General features: G+C 45.7%; 1 protein-coding gene across 8 annotated transcripts in view; it reads right to left on the reverse strand.

Moving 5' to 3' along the window:
• Positions 1 to 3439: 3439 nt before the first annotated feature.
• Positions 3440 to 17949, reverse strand: part of LOC117362068 (olfactory receptor 52K1-like) — a 31400-nt gene continuing 16890 nt past the window's right edge. For 6 of the 8 annotated variants that reach the window (XM_033947830.1, XM_033947832.1, XM_033947831.1 and 3 more), the window contains one exon: positions 3440 to 5832. In XM_033947830.1, the coding sequence (XP_033803721.1) occupies positions 4843 to 5787 (945 nt within the window). In that variant the 5' untranslated portion in view covers positions 5788 to 5832 and the 3' untranslated portion in view covers positions 3440 to 4842. Of the gene's footprint in view, positions 5833 to 9226; positions 9399 to 17949 lie in introns of all 8 variants that reach the window. The other 2 variants (XM_033947827.1, XM_033947824.1) reach the window with 1 other exon arrangement.

A 17949-nucleotide genomic window follows, 5' to 3' on the forward strand; every position in this document is an offset into this window, starting at 1 on the left:
GGCAATCAATCTCATGCCTACTATTTGTAGATATCTTGAAAACTGGACTGGCAAGGAGGGGACTCTAGGATTGACTTGGGAAAGACCGCTCTCATGCACCTGAATGGAATTCACCTTGAACTACTACTGGAAAAGGTGTGAGCTGTATCAAGTTTAATTAAAATTTGATATCCCGCTTAATTAATATCTAATCGGTGTACATTGAAAATAAAAGTTTAAAATCAGAGATATCACAAACTAATTCACAGACTAGGACAAAACATTATTATACATATGGTAAAGGGGGGAGAATATAGTAATTAACAGGTTAGACTTACACAAAGGGAAAGTACATTAGGAGGGGGATGTGCTTTTCATGTGAAGTTGTAGATGATGGAAAAAGACTATCCCCCCTTTTACAAAACCATGATGCTCTGCTCCCAACACTCATAGAGTTCCTTTGAGCATTGGGAGCAGCGTAGAGCATTCAGCGCACCTGCCTGCACTAAAAACCGCTATCGTGGTTTTGTAAACCCGGGGGGGGGGGGGGGGTTATGATTCTAAATGTTATAAGTTATATGCGTCTTTAAACAAAAAATTTTTTAGATTGGATTTAAATTTGTCTAATGAAGGATTTAATGTCTCTTTGAATGAAGGATGAATGTCTTCTTGAATGAAAGATGAATGTCTTCTTGAAGGATTGATGGTAACGAGTTCCATAGGGTTGATGCTGTTACAGAGAAAATTGTTTTGAGCGTAGTGTCATAAAATAAATGGTGTAAAGAGGGAATAGATAAGAGATGTTGATTATTTGATTGTAGCTATATGGAATGATTAATCTATCTATGAATCCTGTAGCCAAACTCACCTTCCTCAGACCGTATCCAATGTGATGAATAAGAACATTGGGTCAGACCAATGGTCCATCAAGTCCAGTAGCCCGTTCTCACGGTGGCCAATCCAAGTTCCTAGTACCTGGCCAAAACCCAAGGAGTAGCAACATTCCATACAGAATCTCAAAGAATAGCAAGATTCCGGAATCCCAAAGGGTAACAAGATTCTAGAATCCCAAAGACTAGCAACATTCCATGCTACCGATCCAGGGCAAGCAGTGGCTTAACCCATTTATCATTAAGGGGCCCTTTTACTAAAACTGAGCCGGCTCTCTCAACTCCCCCACCTGCCTCCAGCCCGGGCCCGACCGCTGTAATTAATCTTTGGGCAGCCGGCAGCAGTAGCAACGAGGTAAGCCTGCTGCCACAGTCCTGCCCTAGAAGCCTCCTCTCTGCAGTGACTTCCTGCTCCTGCGTAGGTGGGACTTGCAAAGAGACAGCTTCTGGGGTAGGTCAGCAGCAGCAGGCTTACCTTGTTGCTACTGCTGCTGGCTGCCAGGAGATTAATTACAGCAGTTGGGCCCAGTGGGTAAGTAGGTGGGAGAGCTGGGAGTTAGAGAGGAGAAACAGCATGAAGGGAGGGAGGGAACATATAACTAGCAAAGAACAGCCACTCTGTTCCCTAATCCTGCCACCCCCCCCCCCCTTGTTATAAAGGAACCATATTGGAGGAGATGTTGTCCAAGGGATGGGCTTGTCAAGACTGGATTACTGTAATGCTCTTTATCTCAGAATTTCGAAGGCGAGAGGGACAGCGTTGCAGTTAGTACAAAATGCTGCTGCCAGACTGGTCATGGGTGTGGATAGGATGGCACATATCATGCCAGTTTTAAAGAAATTACACTGGCTGCCAGTAGCATTTTGGGTTCAGCATAAGGTTATTTCTGTGATTCATCAAACTATTTATTGTGATTCCATATCAGCCAAATAGATCTTTGTGATCTGAAAACCAAAGGTTATTGGACCCGATAGTGGAGGGGGGGAGAGACAGATACGAGGGCAATGGCTTTCTGTATCGCTGCTCTCAAGTTGGGCAATTACGATTATGTTCAAACAAGTTTCCAAGTTTATTAGTTTTTAATATCCCGACCATCAAGCAAATGTCTGGCCGGTTAACAATATTTTGTAAAGGCTAAAAATTTATAAAACGAAGTGAACGTAAATGACATAGACTAGACAAACTAGAAGGTGAGGGTAATAGGGGAAGGAGGGGAGAAGTTACATAATTTAGATGAGAAGGAGAAAGTGGGGAGGGGATAGAACGAGAGGGATAAGGTAGCATTGTCGAAGCAAATACTTACTCGCGGTAAGAGGCAGAAAAAGAAAAATAAGAAAAAAAAAAAAGGAGAGATGAAAAGGGATGATCTAAGTTCAATCGAAAGCGTCTTGAAATAAGAAGGTCTTTAAACCAGTCTTGAATTTGATTAAATTTTGTTCGTCACGTAGGTATTGTGGAAGAGAGTTCCATAATGTGGGTGCAGTTACTGCAAAGTTGGTTTTTCAAGGGTAATAGAATTCTTTTAGAGATGTTTTTCTTCACCCAAAGGGTCGTGAACACTTGGAATGCGCTACCGGAGGAAGTGATCAGGCAGAGTACGGTACATGGATTCAAACAGGGATTGGATGGATTCCTGAGGGATAAAGGGATCGTGGGATACTGAGAGAGGTGCTGGGATGTAACACAAGTATAGAAAGCTAACCAGGTAATAAGTATAGAAAGCCAACCAGGTCGTGCATGGGCAAGACCAGAGGGTGAGGACTTTGATGGGAAGATAGGACTTAAATGAGAAACCAAGGTGGAAAGGGGCCCCTTCTGGTGATTCAGACAGGTCGTGACCTGTTTGGGCCGCCGCGGGAGCGGACTGCTGGGCAGGATGGACCTATGGTCTGACCCGGCGGAGGCACTGCTTATGTTCTTATGGAATGAAAAGAAGTTTTTGATTACAATTTAAGAAACAGCTAAAAACCCAGTTGTTTATTAAAGCATTTATGTGATATATCTGAAGATTTCCCCCCCCCCTTTTTTTAGAAAACCACGATAGTGGTTTTAACGCAGGCCAGCACGCTGAATGCTCTGCTCTGCTCCCAACGCTCATAGGAAAAAAGTGCAGAGCATTCAGCGCACCAGCCTGCGTAAAAAAACACCATTGCGGTTTTGTAAAGGGAGGGGAGTTCATTAGGAGTGAAGATTTTAATTTTACATTTTTATGTTGATTTTATGTATGTTTTAATTTTGTAAACCGTTTAGTATGTAGGCAGTATATAGATTTTAAAATAAATAAATAAATTATGCTCGACTAGGCAGCAGAGCATAGACAAATTCATTTTCCAGTATATTTCTGGTCTTAATTTGGGTTTGCCAACTTGCCTGCTATGGCGCTCCAATGAAGCAAGTCCTGCCGTCCCACGGTGAACTCTGGACTACAAAAATACAGCTAGAACAGGATATAAAATACTGATTGAAGAGCCAATGCTTGGGAGAGGAGGCACCAGGCTGCCATCACATAACCCAGGAGTTGACAGGGGCATTCCATGAATCTCCAGCGCCCAGAAATGATTTTTTTTTCTTCAGAGATTTTATTGATTTAAGAAAATATCTTATACAAAAAATAAACCATCACTAACAATACTCAACACTGTCATATGAAAAGAAATTATTTAAATAAGTTATACAGTAATTAAATGGTATAAGCCTTGAAGCTAAAGACATAATAGGGGGAGGGGGAAGGAAGGATAAGAATGGATGATCGGAAGGGAAGGATTGTTAAAGGTGATGATTTAAGAGACAGAATTAGAGTGGCATATGAGTGGAAGAGAGATGAATGTTTACATTTGAGGCCTCCCTGTGTCCATCTCCCCATGCCTGGGCCTGTAGTGCTCAGTCCTTTCTGCCAACATGACAGCTATCTGCGATATCACCAGCTGTCACCTGGATCTTCTCCTGCCCAGTTAAATCAATTTGAAAAATGACCTCTGTATTCTTATAACTCTGTGTTTTAAGTTGGGGCAGATTCTCTGATGGCATAACTTTACATATGCGGAGCTATAAGGATATAGATGGAATACTGTAGAGTATCTATAGAGTTTGGAGGACTGCCCCTCTCTACCCTAGTGCTACCTGGATAGTGCCAGTGTGGGGTGTGGGACTATCCTGGATACTGCCTCTGAATTTTGGCAGAGGAGATGCTTATTCATAGAGGGATTTAGGCGCCCTGAGGATACATGGTGGGAACTTATTCTATAAGGGCATCTGGGGACCCAGATAATGGAGAATTGCCAGTACATGGCCTGCTGTTACAGCAGCCTTAGACCTGGCGTAACCACAGTTGCATTGAAACGACAAGAATATGAGTAACTTCCAAAATTCTGTGGTAGCCTTGCCTGTGCTCCATATGTATAGACCTCCACATTTACCAGCCCCTGACCTGATCTCTGATTTAGAGGCCCTCGAACCAATTAGAAGGCTAAAAATGTATTAGCTCTTGAGGAATAGTGTAAGAAATCCTTGGAGGGTAACCTACCAATTACAACATTAGAAAATACTAATAAATTTAAACATTACCATAGCCTAACATATGACTAGCAATCTTAGGGTAAATATAGAATAACGCTTAAATGCCTTGATGGTGCCTTCTTTCTGACTAGTAAACTAAATAATACACATGCGTGTGTATAATCATGAACAAGTTAAGGCCTTGAAGAAATCTCTTTCCCATTCTTTTCTAGGTAGAATGAGAATCGGTCCTCAAACTCCAAAAGGAGTGAAGCCATTGCAGCAGACACAATGCCTTCATTCCACTCTTTTCAACCTCTACAGGACTAACTAGAAGGAGGTATGGAGCCATCTCACCCTCCAAGAGGCTTGCTACACATGACATTGGCTGAGGACTTATGGCTTCATTTGTATTCTCTTTATGCCCTTAAATGTTCCTCTTCAAAGTGGAAGGAAACTGAGAGGTCTCCAAGCTGACTACTCGCTCTTTCGATAGAACAAGTTCAGCACCCTTTCACGAATCTGTTTTGTTTTCACACCATAAACAATTGGGTTTATCATGGGTGGGAGAAGGAGGTAGGTGTTGGCCAGTAAGATGTGAATATGAGGAGCCACCTTCTGACCAAACCTGTGTACCACAGAACTGAGGACAACAGGAACATAGAAGATTAAGATGGCAGAGATATGGGAGGCACAGGTGCTGAGGGCTTTGAGGCGAGCTTCCTTGGAGGCCAGTCTAAAGACTGCCCTAAGAATCCAAACATAAGACAATATAATAAACAATAAATCCAATCCAACAATGAACAAAGCAACTATTATACCATAGATGTTATTGAATGTAGTGTTGGCACATGCCAGTTTCACCACAGCCATATGTTCACAGTATGTATGGTGAACTATATTACTTCTGCAGTAGGGGAACCTTTTAACAAGAAAAGGTAAAGGTGTCATTAAAGCAACTGCTCTGATTAAAGCGGCGACACCGATTTTAATAATAACCTGGTTGGTCAAAATGGATGCATATCTCAGGGGCTTGCAGATTGCAACATAGCGATCCAAAGCCATAGCCAGAAGCAGGGCAGATTCCATGATGGCAAATGAATGAAGAAAGAACATCTGGGTGAGACAGGCATAAAAATCTATGTCTCTGGAATTGAACCAAAAGATGGCCAACATTTTTGGTGCAATGGAAGTGGACAACACTAGATCGATGACTGATAACATGGAAAGAAAAATATACATAGGCTCATGCAAGCTTGCTTCAACTTTTATAATGTACAGAAGAGTGGCATTCCCTATCAGAGCAATGATATACACTGAACAGAAGGGCAATGAGATCAGGATGTGAAATGCTTCAAGCCCAGGAATGCCAACCAACAAGAAGGTGGAAGGTTGAATGCTGGTAGTGTTTACAACCAACATGATGTATGGATGATGTCTTCTTCAGTTCTGGAGAAAGCTCCTTTCCTGTATAAAAAAGACCAGAAAGTTAACACTTACAGCTTATGCAACAATGCGTATATACACCATAGAGCAGGCAGTCAAATTCAGCGCTAGATCTCAGGGATTGCAAATGAAAATTTTAGTCCATATCTGCTGTTTCTAAATTCCTTTTCCTGTCAGCTTACAGCAGGCCCAGATTAATCCAGCTGCTGATTTATATGGTTTTGCATACTTAGAAATATCCTTTCCCCTTCTTTCTCATTCCTTACTTCATTCAGCTAAGTCGGCAAAGAGTTTCCTCTCTTACGAGTATGAAGACAATGCTATGCTAAACCTATTCAAAATGCCTGTGCCTGCCAAGCCCCTAACAAGACAATAGAGACACAGTTTGGGGTTGACATGGGGGTTGTGCTCCCCCCCCCCCAACAGTACAAGCTTTTAGCAAAGTGTTCCTCTTGAAAGATTCCTGAAAAAATTAAAAAGTCATGGGATAGGTGGCAATGTTCTGTTGTGGATTAGTACTTGGTTATTGGACAGAAACAGAGAGTAGGGTTAAATGGCCATTCTTCTTACCCTCTGCGCTCATATAACCACCTCTCTTGCATGTGAGTTTTCCCTGGTAAGCCACTTCTCACCCTCATTCTATGACACTAGCTCCCAAGTGATGCTATACTGGTCTCACCCTCCCACTACTGCTGCTATGCTCTCTGTGTTTCCAGAGTCTCCGCTCCCTAAATTATATGTATGCCCTTGCTCCACCTGATTGCCTTCAGGACAGTGGCGTACCTAGGGGGGGGGCGTGGGGGGCGGGCCGCCCCGGGTACCAGCCCTAAGGGGGTGTTCCCGGCCTTGCCGTTCAGTCCCCCGCCACCCCCGAAGGACCGCTCGCCCCCCAGGCCTACCCGCACCACCTATGAACAGCCGCAGCAGGATCGCGAAGTCAGCGTCAGCATCCCTGCGCTGCTTCCTGCGCCGCGATCCCGCCCCTCCTCTGACGTCAGAGGAGGGGCGGGACCGTGGCGCAGGAAGCAGCGCAGGGATCGCTGACGCTGACTTCGCGATCCTGCTGCGGCTGTTCATAGGTGGTGCGGGGAGGCCAGGGGGGCGAGCGGTCCTTCGGGGTGGGTCGGGGCATCAGGCCTTCAGGGTGGGGCGGGCGGGCAGGCAAGCAGGCTTTCAAGGGGGAGGGGGTGACAGGCAGGCAGGCAGGCCTTCAAGGGGGGACAGGCCTTCGGGGGGGGTGCAGACCTTCAAGGGGTGCAGGCCTTCAAGGGGGGCAGGCAGGCCTTCAGGGGGGTGCAGGCCTTCGGGGGGGGGTGTAGGCCTTTGGGGGGGTGCAGACCTTCAAGGGGGTGCAGGCCTTCAAGGGGGGAAAGGCAGGCAGGCCTTCAAGGGGGGGACAGGCCTACAAGGGGGGGGGACAGGCCTACAAGGGGGGGGGGACAGGCCTACAAGGGGGGGACAGGCCTTCAAGGGGGGGGACAGGCCTTCAAGGGGGGGTGCAGGCCTTCAAGGGGGGGTGCAGGCCTTCAAGGGGGGGAAAGGCAGGCAGGCAGGCCTTAAAGGGGGGACAGGCCTTCAAGTGGGGGACAGGCCTTCGGGGGGGTGCAGGCCTTCGGGAGGTGCAGACCTTCAAGGGGGGGACAGGCAGGCAGGCCTTCAAGGGGGGGACAGGCCTACAAGGGGAAGGGACAGGCCTTCAAGGGGGGTGCAGGCCTTCAAGGTGGGACAGGCAGACCTTTGGGGGGGGGACCATGATTTAGAAGTACACGGAGGGAAGGGGGTGTTCAAAGAGACATGCATATGCCAAACTTTGGGGGGGGGGGGGAAGAAATAATGGGTCTGAAAATAGAGGAGAGGGAGAGAGATGATGGACCATGGGATTTAGGGAGGGAAGGAACAGAAAGGGAGAGAAATTGGACACAAGGGATGGTGTGGAGGAGGGATAGAGATACTGGATAGGAGGGTAATTAGGAAAAGAAACGGAGAGATGGTGGACTCTGGGATGGTGGGGAAGGAGGGAGAGATGCCGGATGAAAGGGTATTTAAGAAAAGGTGGATCTGTGGAGGGAGATGAAAAAAAGGAAAGATACCAGACTTCCTGGGAAGGGAAGGGAAATGGAAAGGGAGGACAGAGTTGGCAGATGGATGGTTAGCATGCAGAAAGAAGGAGACCCTGGCAAGCAAGTTATCAGAAGAAAACCAGAGCCTTGGACCAACAAGATTTGAAATATAACCAGACAACAAAAGGTAGAAAAATTAATTTTATTTTCTGTTTTGTGATTATAACATGTCAGATTTGAAATGTGTATCCTGCCAGAGCTGGTGTTGGACTGCAAACGTGAGCTAGGATTTAACAGAAAGAGGAAAAGTCCTTTTTGTTTCTTTATTTTATTTACACCACAGCGCCAGTGTGGTTAGGAGAAGCCAAAGGGGGTGAAAAAGCTATAAAACCCACCAGGAGTTTTGAAAAAAATCACCCAACTGGGCAGGAAAATCGAATTGAAAAACCAATTCAATAGGCTGAATCGAATCAAAATTTTTTTTTCCTGTATCTGGCAGCATTAGTTTGCGCTACTGTCTTAGACTTTAGGACCTGGGATTGGGGAGAGATGGCATCCTCAGTACTTCTTATTTTAATGTATTTTTTTTCTGGGAACTTATCAGTGTTGCAGTGTTGCAGCTCGAATGGCTAGGAGGTTGTCGAACAGTTTTTTTCTTTTGACGTTTTTGGTTGGAGGGTACCAAAAACGTCAAAAGAAAAAAACTGTTCGACAACCTCCTAGCCATTCGAGCTGCAACACTCGACCCCCAACTCTACAACCAATTGATATCAACCACAGACTGCAAAACCTTCAAAAAGAAATAAAAACCCTTCTATTCAAAAAACACATAAAACCGAACTAACACAATCAGAACTGTCCCAAGCATCACCTGCAACTACTCCATATGTACTTCTAATGTCATGACAATTTAGACATAATTTATGTTATGTTATGTTGGGAATAATGGTTACATATATGAGGTTCAATAAAAGAAAATTTTCACTGCCTGTTTCTATTCTGACCATTTATTCCATTTCATGGTTATTGCAAAAAAAAAAAAAAAAAAAATTTTTTTACATGGGGGGGGGGGGGGGGTGTCAAAAAATGATGGGCCCCGGGTGCCACATACCCTAGGTACGCCACTGCTTCAGGACATGATAACATGATAGCTTCACCTTGTACCTAGATCCTTTGCCTATGGAATCTGTACATTGTTCCTTGATGATAAACTGTTAGCCTTTAATATTGTACCTAGGTCCCCTTGTTATTCTGTTACCTCATTCTCGGAATGTGTGTTTGTTCTTCTGTTACCTGCCCTGAGCTTTCCGGGAGGACGGGTAATAAATTGAAATAAATAAATATGACTTTCTTACCCTTTGTCCTCCTCAGAGTAAACAGAGAAAGTACTCCCCTAGGTCTCAGCCTCTTTCATCACAGTATGTTGGACTCTCCGGCATTTCTGATTACTTATCAACCCATTGTGTCTGAGTATCTCCATGAAATCAGAAGCTCTCGAGCACATCTGTGAGAGATCCCTCGAAGGATCTGAAATAACATCACCAGGTTGATGCTGCCCAACTAGGAACTCCTGTCTCATGTACATTACAATCTACTAACCAGAATCTCATAGGCATTCCATCATTTTGACAAATTCAGTTCAGGGACAATCCATTCATCTATTTTTAGTGCCACGGGCCCTACATTGTGGAAAAACCTCCCTCAATATTAACGGTTTGAGGAATCCTTTCAAAAATTTAAAGCAGGCCTGAAAACTTACCGTACTTTCTAATTTAATCCTTCTTAAACTAGCAAACAGTACATTGAGATGATAGTATTACAATTTTTCCCTCACTCCACTTTCCTATCTGGATAAATGGCATTCTTTTCTTTTTGAATTTATTTTAATATAGATAATCTTGCAATGCGGTCTATCAAGTATAATAAACTTGAACTTTACCTTGCAGCAGGATACAAATCAATGGGACAAGGGGGAGTGGAAAGAGTGTCTCCAAGTTTCCAAGTTTATTTAAAATTTGATCATCCGCTTATCAGGTTTCTAAGCGGCGTACGGAAATCTAAAATGGGGGCAGGACATAAAATAAGACACACAGTCGTACTAAAACAGGAAGGAAGGAGAGGGAAGAACCACATCGTCAAAACAGGAAACAATAGCCATCCCAACACACGTCCTGGCCTTCAATATTACACCAAATTAAGAGGTAGGAGGGCTTTGTGACTAACCAGCAGCTAAGAAAAATGAAGACGTGAATTAACTTAGGCACAGTGATGAATCTAGTTGTACCGTTTTTCCACACTTGGAAGGCTATAGGGGCTGGTTTAGTAACAGTGCAGGAGAAATAAGAGTATAGGACTGACCCTTGTCTGTACTACTAAGTATTTGGATGGGTCCCAGGTTTCCTGCATTCGCGTAACTATCAGGTTCGCTTTGATACCCTACTTTCTAGTAAATGGAGTCATTCATGTGGTGTTCCTCAGGGGTCCTCCCCTTTCTCCTTTACTTTTTAATATTTATTTGGCTTCTTTGGGACCCAGACTTACTAATTTGGGTTGTCAGACTTTATAGTTATGCAGATGATGTAACTATTGTGATTCCTATTGTTTCCTCATTATCTCAAGCTGTGCAGTCGATTTCTACTGCAATTACAATTGTTGAATTGTAGATGAATGAGTTCAAGTTAAAACTCAATTCAAAGAAAATGAAATTCTTCGATGCTACTCCATGGAAGAAGAAAATTGAATTGAGCCTTAAACTTGAATGGGTTATTTTAGACCAAAATCTCTCAATGAACATTCATACTGATGCTTTGATAAGGAAAAGTTTTTATATGCTGTGCTATTACGAACAATTGGATGTTTCTTATTTTAGATAGCTGGTGCAACCTTTAGTTCTGAGTATCTTCGATTACTGCAACATTATTTACTTTGCCGGTTACCAAAAAAAATCTTCTCAGATTGTGCATTATTCAAAATACAGCTGTCCAATTGATTGTTAATTTTAAAAAGTCAGATCATATTTCATCTTATTATCATAAATTACATTGGCTTCCAATTAAGGCAAGAGTAATATTCAACACCCCCCCCCCACACACACACACACTTTTCATGCCACATAAGGGATTTTTATTGCAGACTGTAGAGCAGAGAGGCTCCTCGGTGACTAAAATGCCTACTTTTATGGTATGTCCTGACCTGAAATTCGCTAACCTGTTGGAAATTCCACCCTTAAAAGCAGTGAGGTTGAAGTCAGACTCATGTAAAAGCCTCTTCAGTCACTACCCCAAATTTAGGGCACAGGCTGGCACCTCAAGTGAGAGCAACACTATTTAAGAAATGCTTTGGGAAATTTGTTCAGGCTTTGAAGAAGCATTTTTTTGCTGTTAGATACTAATTTTAAGACTATCTCCCTATTTTACTAAGGTGCGTTAGTCGTTTTAGCGCGTGCTAATCGCTAACGCACCCATTATAAGTCTATGGACGCATTAGCATTTAGAGCATGCTAAATCTACGCGCGTGCTAAAACGGCTAACGTGTCTCTTTGTACAAGGACCCCTATGTATGAGGGACTGCCAAGAAGAGAGTGACGTGGAGCCATGAAACCTACCAGTTAGTCCACACTTTTCTTGGCGCTTTTCCTTTCAATGATATGACATGAAACAAGAAAAGTGTGGAATAACTTGTAGGTTTCATGGCTCCACGTCACTCTCTTCTTGGTTGGGCTGAGAACTTTTCAGCAGCCCCTCGTACACGTACTGTGTTTGGCTCTTAGTCTACCTTTCATGAATGTATTTTATAAAGTTTCAACTTTTATTAAAAATTTGTTACACCGCCTAATCAAACTTCAAGGCAGTTTACAAAGGTACAATACATACACAATATATTAAATGCAAAAAGAAATAAACAGGGTACAATGTCATGATTAAAAAATATATATAAATATAGATATATATACTGTATAGATAACACTACACCTACATAACAGAAACAGTAGGAGGAGAGGCAATAAGTACAATATCTATAGAAAAAGGAGAGAAGACAAAACGACCAGCCGTCATTCAGATTAAAGATCATCGAGAAGCGATTAAAATGTCCTAAAGCATCCTTGAACAAGAATGTTTTTAAGCTGGTCTTAAAGGTATTTAAAGAAGTCGCCATTCTTAGCTGTATCAGAGCAGAATTCCAAAGCGTTGGGGCCACGACAGAAAAATTGTTGGTTCGCATAATATTGATATGTTTTAATGAAGGAATTGAAAGCAGGTTTTTTTAAAGTAACCGAGCGAAGGGATCGATGGAGAGAAGGAATCAAGAGCCCAGTGGCGTACCAAGGGGGAGCAGGGGGGGGGGGGGGAGGACCGCGCTGGGTGCACGGCTTGGGGAAGTGCACAGCCTCCTGCCCTACTACCCGGGTCCTCCTGCCCTCCTGCCAGGTCCAGGTCCTCCTGCCCTTCTTTTCCCCCGTTCCGCGTCGTTCCAGTCTTACTTCCTCGCTGCTGCCAATCGCCGACTACAAGTCTTCTTTCCGATGTCAATTCTGACATCGGAGAGGACATTCCGGGTCAGCCAGGCAGTGATTGGCTGGCCCGGAACATCCTCTCCGACATCAGAATTGACGTTGGAAAGAAGACTTGTTGTTGGCAATTAGCAGCGACAGCGGGGAGGTAAGATTGCAGTGGCACAGACCAGGGGAAAGGAAGGAGAGAGGCGCTTTGTTTTTTTTTCCGCGGCAGGGAGGGAGGGAGATAGGTAGGCAGGCAGGCAGGCTGGCTTTGGGGGTGCACAAAATTTGGAAGGCAGTGGGGGGACATAAGAAGGAGGCACTGGGGGCACTAAGGACATGGGAAGGGGGCACAATTGACACAGGATGGAGGCACTGGGGGCACCATGGACACAGGACAGAGGCACTGGGGACACTAAGGACACGGGAAGGAGGCACTATGGACACAGGAAGGAGGCACTGGGGGCACCATGGACACAGGAAGGAGGCACTGGGGGCACCATGGACACAGGATGGAGGCACTGGGGGCACTAAGGACACGGGAAGGAAGCACTATGGACACAGGAAGGAGGCACTGGGGGCACCATGGACACGGGAAGGAGGCACTGGGGGCACTATGGACACGGGAAGGAGACACTGGGGGCACCATGGACACAGGAAGGAGGCACTGGGGGCACCATGGACACAGGACGGAGGCACTGGGGGCACTAAGGACACGGGAAGGAGGCACTAGGGACACTATGGACACAGGAAGGAGGCACTGGGGGCACCATGGACACAGGACGGAGGCACTGGGGGCACCATGGACACAGGATGGAGGCACTGGGGGCACCATGGACATAGGACGGAGACACTGGGGGCACTAAGGACATGGGAAGGAGGCACTGGGAGCACCATGGGCACATGAAGGAGGCACTGGGGGCACTAAGGACACAGGACGGAGGCACTGGGGGCACTAAGAACATGGGAAGGAAGGAAGGAGGGAGGGAATAGAAAGGGACAATTGTTGAGCCTGAGTACAGAAAGAAAGAAATGAAAGAATGGATACACAGTCAATTAATAGATGTCCCCTTTTGATGAAAAAAATAAATGGTCACGTTACCTCTGACTTACTTTCTCTGCAGCAGAGTCGGCAGCCGCGCTGAGGTACAGGAAGGTCCCGTGATGACTCGTCTGCCGGATCTGCTCTGGAAGAAGTAAGTTACGTCGGATGGGATGGACCCGGCAGATGCAGTCATTGCGGGACTTTGCCTCAACTCCCTGCGTCTGCCGGGTCCACTCCCTTCGACGTAACTTACTTCTTCCAGAGCAGAGCCAGCAGACGAATCATTGCGGGACCTTGCTGCATGAAGGGAGAGAATGGAGCAGGACTGCTGGAAGAGTGGTGGAGGGAAAGAAAGGGGGCAGGGTGATATGGAAGGGTGGTGTTGATGGAATTGATGTACAGAGAAAGGGGAGAGACATAAGGGGGAAGGATATTTAAGGGAAAGAAAGGGGGTAGATGCTGATTGAAGAGGGGTGGATGGCGAGAAAAAGGCAGACATTGTATGGTAGTGGGGAGCCTATGCTGGATGGAAATGCAGATGGGATAGATAAGGGAGCAAATGCAGGAAGGAAATGGGAGGAGAGAAAGAGGGGAGCAGATGCTGGATGGAAGTGGACAGAGAGAGGAGAAGGTACTAGATTGAAGGGTTGGAGAAAGAGGGTACATGATGGAAGGAGGGGATAAATAAAAGGAAGGCACATGATGGGGAGAAAAGGATTGAGTTAGGGAAACACTGGAGGCACTGGAGGCACTGACTAGGCATATTGCCTAGCTCTCCCCCCGATAAAGCTCTCCCCAAAAATTTAAAAAAACAAAACATGAAGCCGCCTTTCTGGCTCCTTCTCCTCCTGCTCTGCTCTTCTCCCTACACCACCCCCTGCCTGACACCTCCTTCCCCTAACCTTCCTGACCCCTCAATTGATCTCAACTTCTGTCCTGGCCTCAGAATCCCCACTCTACTTCGCCCCAGAATCCATTCCTCCAAAAAAAATCCTCGAAGAGTCAACCACACACCCTTAAAGCCCGTTCCCTCCGCCAACCTCCCTAACCTTGCCTCTGACTCGCTTACTCCAGTCCCAACACTCTATTGCAATGCCAGATCCGCTTGCAATAAGACTCAAATCCTGAAGGACCTTCTTGTGGACTCTGACCCGGGATTCCTATGTATCACAGAATCCTGGATCATGAAAGATGACACATTTACAGAAAATGAACTCTGCTCCCACGGCTTCCAAGGTCTGTTCTCTCCCAGATCTAACAGAATAGGAGGCGGCCTGGCACTAATTTACAAATCCTTCTTCGATGTCCAGCTCATCGAAAAGAGCTGCCACACTTCCCTAGAATACATGTTGGCCTCGGTCAACAACGAACTCCAACCTCACCCATTGGGAATCCTACTTCTTTATCGCCCACCTGCCCCCTGGAACAAATCCGCTGATCTCGTCCTCGAAACCATATCAAACGCCTTCCTCAAATTTCAAAGGCTTTTGATCATCAGGGACATCAATCTCCACCTTGATGACAATACCAACAAGGATACGGTAGAACTGAAGAGCTTCCTCGCCTCTCTCGGTTTCTCACCCCCCTCACCATCCCCATCCCATGAAAAGGGTCACACTCTTGACCTCATTACTTTCCTTGATCTTACCGCTTACAAAACCTCAGTCGGTGACACCCGCTGGGAACAGGTCCCCTGGTCTGACCACTTCCTTGGGACCTTCTCCATCCCCATTTTCATGTCACATCTCGGGGCTCCTCCCCTCTCCCCTAACCTCATCACCTTTCGCAAAAAAATTCCAAGCGACCTGTTCTGGACAAAATTTCTCAATCAACTCTCCTCCGCTCCTAAACCTGTAGACCCCGAATCCAACTGGCATAACTGGACCGCCCTCTCCGAATCCACCTACCACTCCCTCGCCCCCCTTTCCACCAAATCCATCTCTTACCCTCGCAAAGCCCCCTGGTACCTCCCTTATCATAGAGAACTAAAGCAGAAATGTCGAGCCCTGGAGCGCAAATGGAAAAAATCCAACTCCCCTACAGACAAACAATCCTGGAGAGCCAGCATCAAGCACTATAATTCTACATTAAAAAAAGCAAGAAAGAACTTCTATGGCGAGCAAATCTCTAGATCCAATAATCAGAGTAGCACACTTTTCAAAATCTGGCGCTCTCTAACCTCCAAAAAAGACTCCACCTCTTTCCCTCCTCTCCCTCAGCCGATGTCCTGGCAAATTTCTTCAATGATAAGGTCACTACCCTATGCTGCTCCTTCCCTCCTGCAGTCTCCTACAACTCCCTGGTGCTCACTGACCCCAACCCTACTCTATCGGCCTCCAGCGCTATCCCAGCCGACAGACTCTGGGCTGCCTTCGACAAAGTATCCGATTCCACCATCCTCAAACTCTGTCTCAAAATGAAATCCTGCAACTGTTCTTTAGACCCTTTCCCCTCCTACCTCTACGAGGAAATACCCACACAAGCCATCTCTTCCATTACTAAACTCCTAAACTCCGCTCTACATTCGGGCCTTTTCTCCCCAGAAATGGGCCACATCGCCCTAACCCCTCTATTGAAAAAACCCGACCTTGACCTTTCCTCTCCATCTAGCTATCGCCCAATAGTGAATATCCCTCTCCTAACCAAGATGCTCGAATCCATCATATCGACTCAACTCTCATCCTACCTAGAGAAATTCTCCATCCTCTTACCCTACCAACACGGCTTTCGTCCCAATTACAGCACCGAATCCCTACTGACCTCCCTAATCTCCAAGGTCCAACAACTTCACTCCCGCAACAAGTTCGCTGTCCTCTTGCAATTTGACCTCTCTGCCGCTTTCGACGTCGTTCATCACGACATTTTACTTTACCAACTCTCCGAAATTGGCATCACCTCCACTGTCCTTGAATGGTTCTCAAAATTCCTTCGTTCCCGCTCCTACATTGTCAACATGAATGGTACCTCTTCCTCCCCTTGGACATCAATCTGTGGAGTCCCGCAAGGTTCACCTCTTTCTCCTATCCTCTTCAACATTTATATGTCCTCCCTAAAACTCCTCCACCTATCCCCCCTTGAAACAATTTACACCTATGCTGATGACATCCTTGTCCTTCTCGAGACCGACTCGAACCTCACCGATCTCCCATCGAACATATCCTCCTGTATCTCAAGCCTCCAATCTTGGTCCCAGTCCGTCCAAATGAAATTGAACGAATCCAAAACAAAACTACTTTGGCTCGGCCCAAAATTAGCTCAATTACCCCCCTCAATCCCACTGCCTTCCGGCTCCTCTCTGCAGCTTGAATTCTCCAGTAAGGTCCTGGGCGTCATCATTGATTCTACACTGTCCTTCAACGACCACCTCAACTCCCTGGTAAAAAAATGCTATTTCAGCCTTCACATGCTGAGGTCAGTAAGATCCTGTTTCCATCAAAATCATTTTGCAGTGCTCGTCCAATCCATCATCCTCTCCAGGCTGGACTATTGCAATTCCATCTTCTTATGCCTAACGAAGAAAAACCTCCACAGACTCCAGCAGATCCAAAATACCGCGGCCAAGCTTATCTTTTCTAAAAGTAAATTCGATCACGTCACACCACTCCTTTCCAAGCTTCACTGGCTTCCAATAACTTCCAGAGTCCATTTCAAATGCATCAACCTAACCTTCAAGATCCTCCATGGCATCCTTCCTCCATTAATTCCTCTTTCCTGGAACTCCTCGAATCTTAGTATCCCCAGACCGTCCCAAAAATCAAAACTATCCTTCCCCTCACTAAAAGGCATTTCCCACCCAGGAAAACTGGGGACTTCCCTCCTCTTCAGATTCACCGAGCTCTGGAATAACCTCACCTCTCCCCTTCGCAACCTGAGTGCTCTCCAACCCTTCCGCAAACACCTGAAAACCTGGCTTTTCTCTAAAATCTAACTTCTCCCCTCTCTGACATCCTTGCTCTCTAACATTCTTCTCCCCTCCGATCTACATCTAACCCTTTCCCTGGAGTTCCTTTCTTATTACAACCCCTGTAAACCGTGCCGAGCTCCACGACCATGGAGATGGTGCGGTATAGAAACCTAATGTTTAGTTTAGTTTAAAGAGGTGGCAAGCTTTAGGTAGATAATAAAAAAGGACATTGATGAGAGGGTAGTAAGAACGTAATCTAGACAGATGCAGGAAATAAATTGAAAAGGAAAATGAGGGAAAAAAGGGAAAGGGATTGCAGAGGAGAGGTTTGGGAGAGGGAAGGAGAGGAGAGAGATGCCAGACCAATGGGGGTGAAAGGAGAGATGGAAGGGGGAGGCATACAGTTTCTGGAAGGGGCATAGAAGGAGAGAAGATGCCATATAGGGGAAGAGAGACAGCAGACAATGGATGGAAGGAAGAGAGTTACAAGAGGATGAGGAAAGCAGAAACCACAGAAGACAAAGGTAGAAAAAAATTTTCTATTTATTTATTGCTTTAGGAGACATGTGTCACTGTTTCTGTGGTGCACTGTATGCACCACAGAAATGCAGCTTCTTACTGGTTCAATTTAACC

Source organism: Geotrypetes seraphini, chromosome 6 (genome assembly GCF_902459505.1).
Source record: "Geotrypetes seraphini chromosome 6, aGeoSer1.1, whole genome shotgun sequence".
NCBI classification, from domain to species: Eukaryota; Metazoa; Chordata; class Amphibia; order Gymnophiona; family Dermophiidae; genus Geotrypetes; species Geotrypetes seraphini.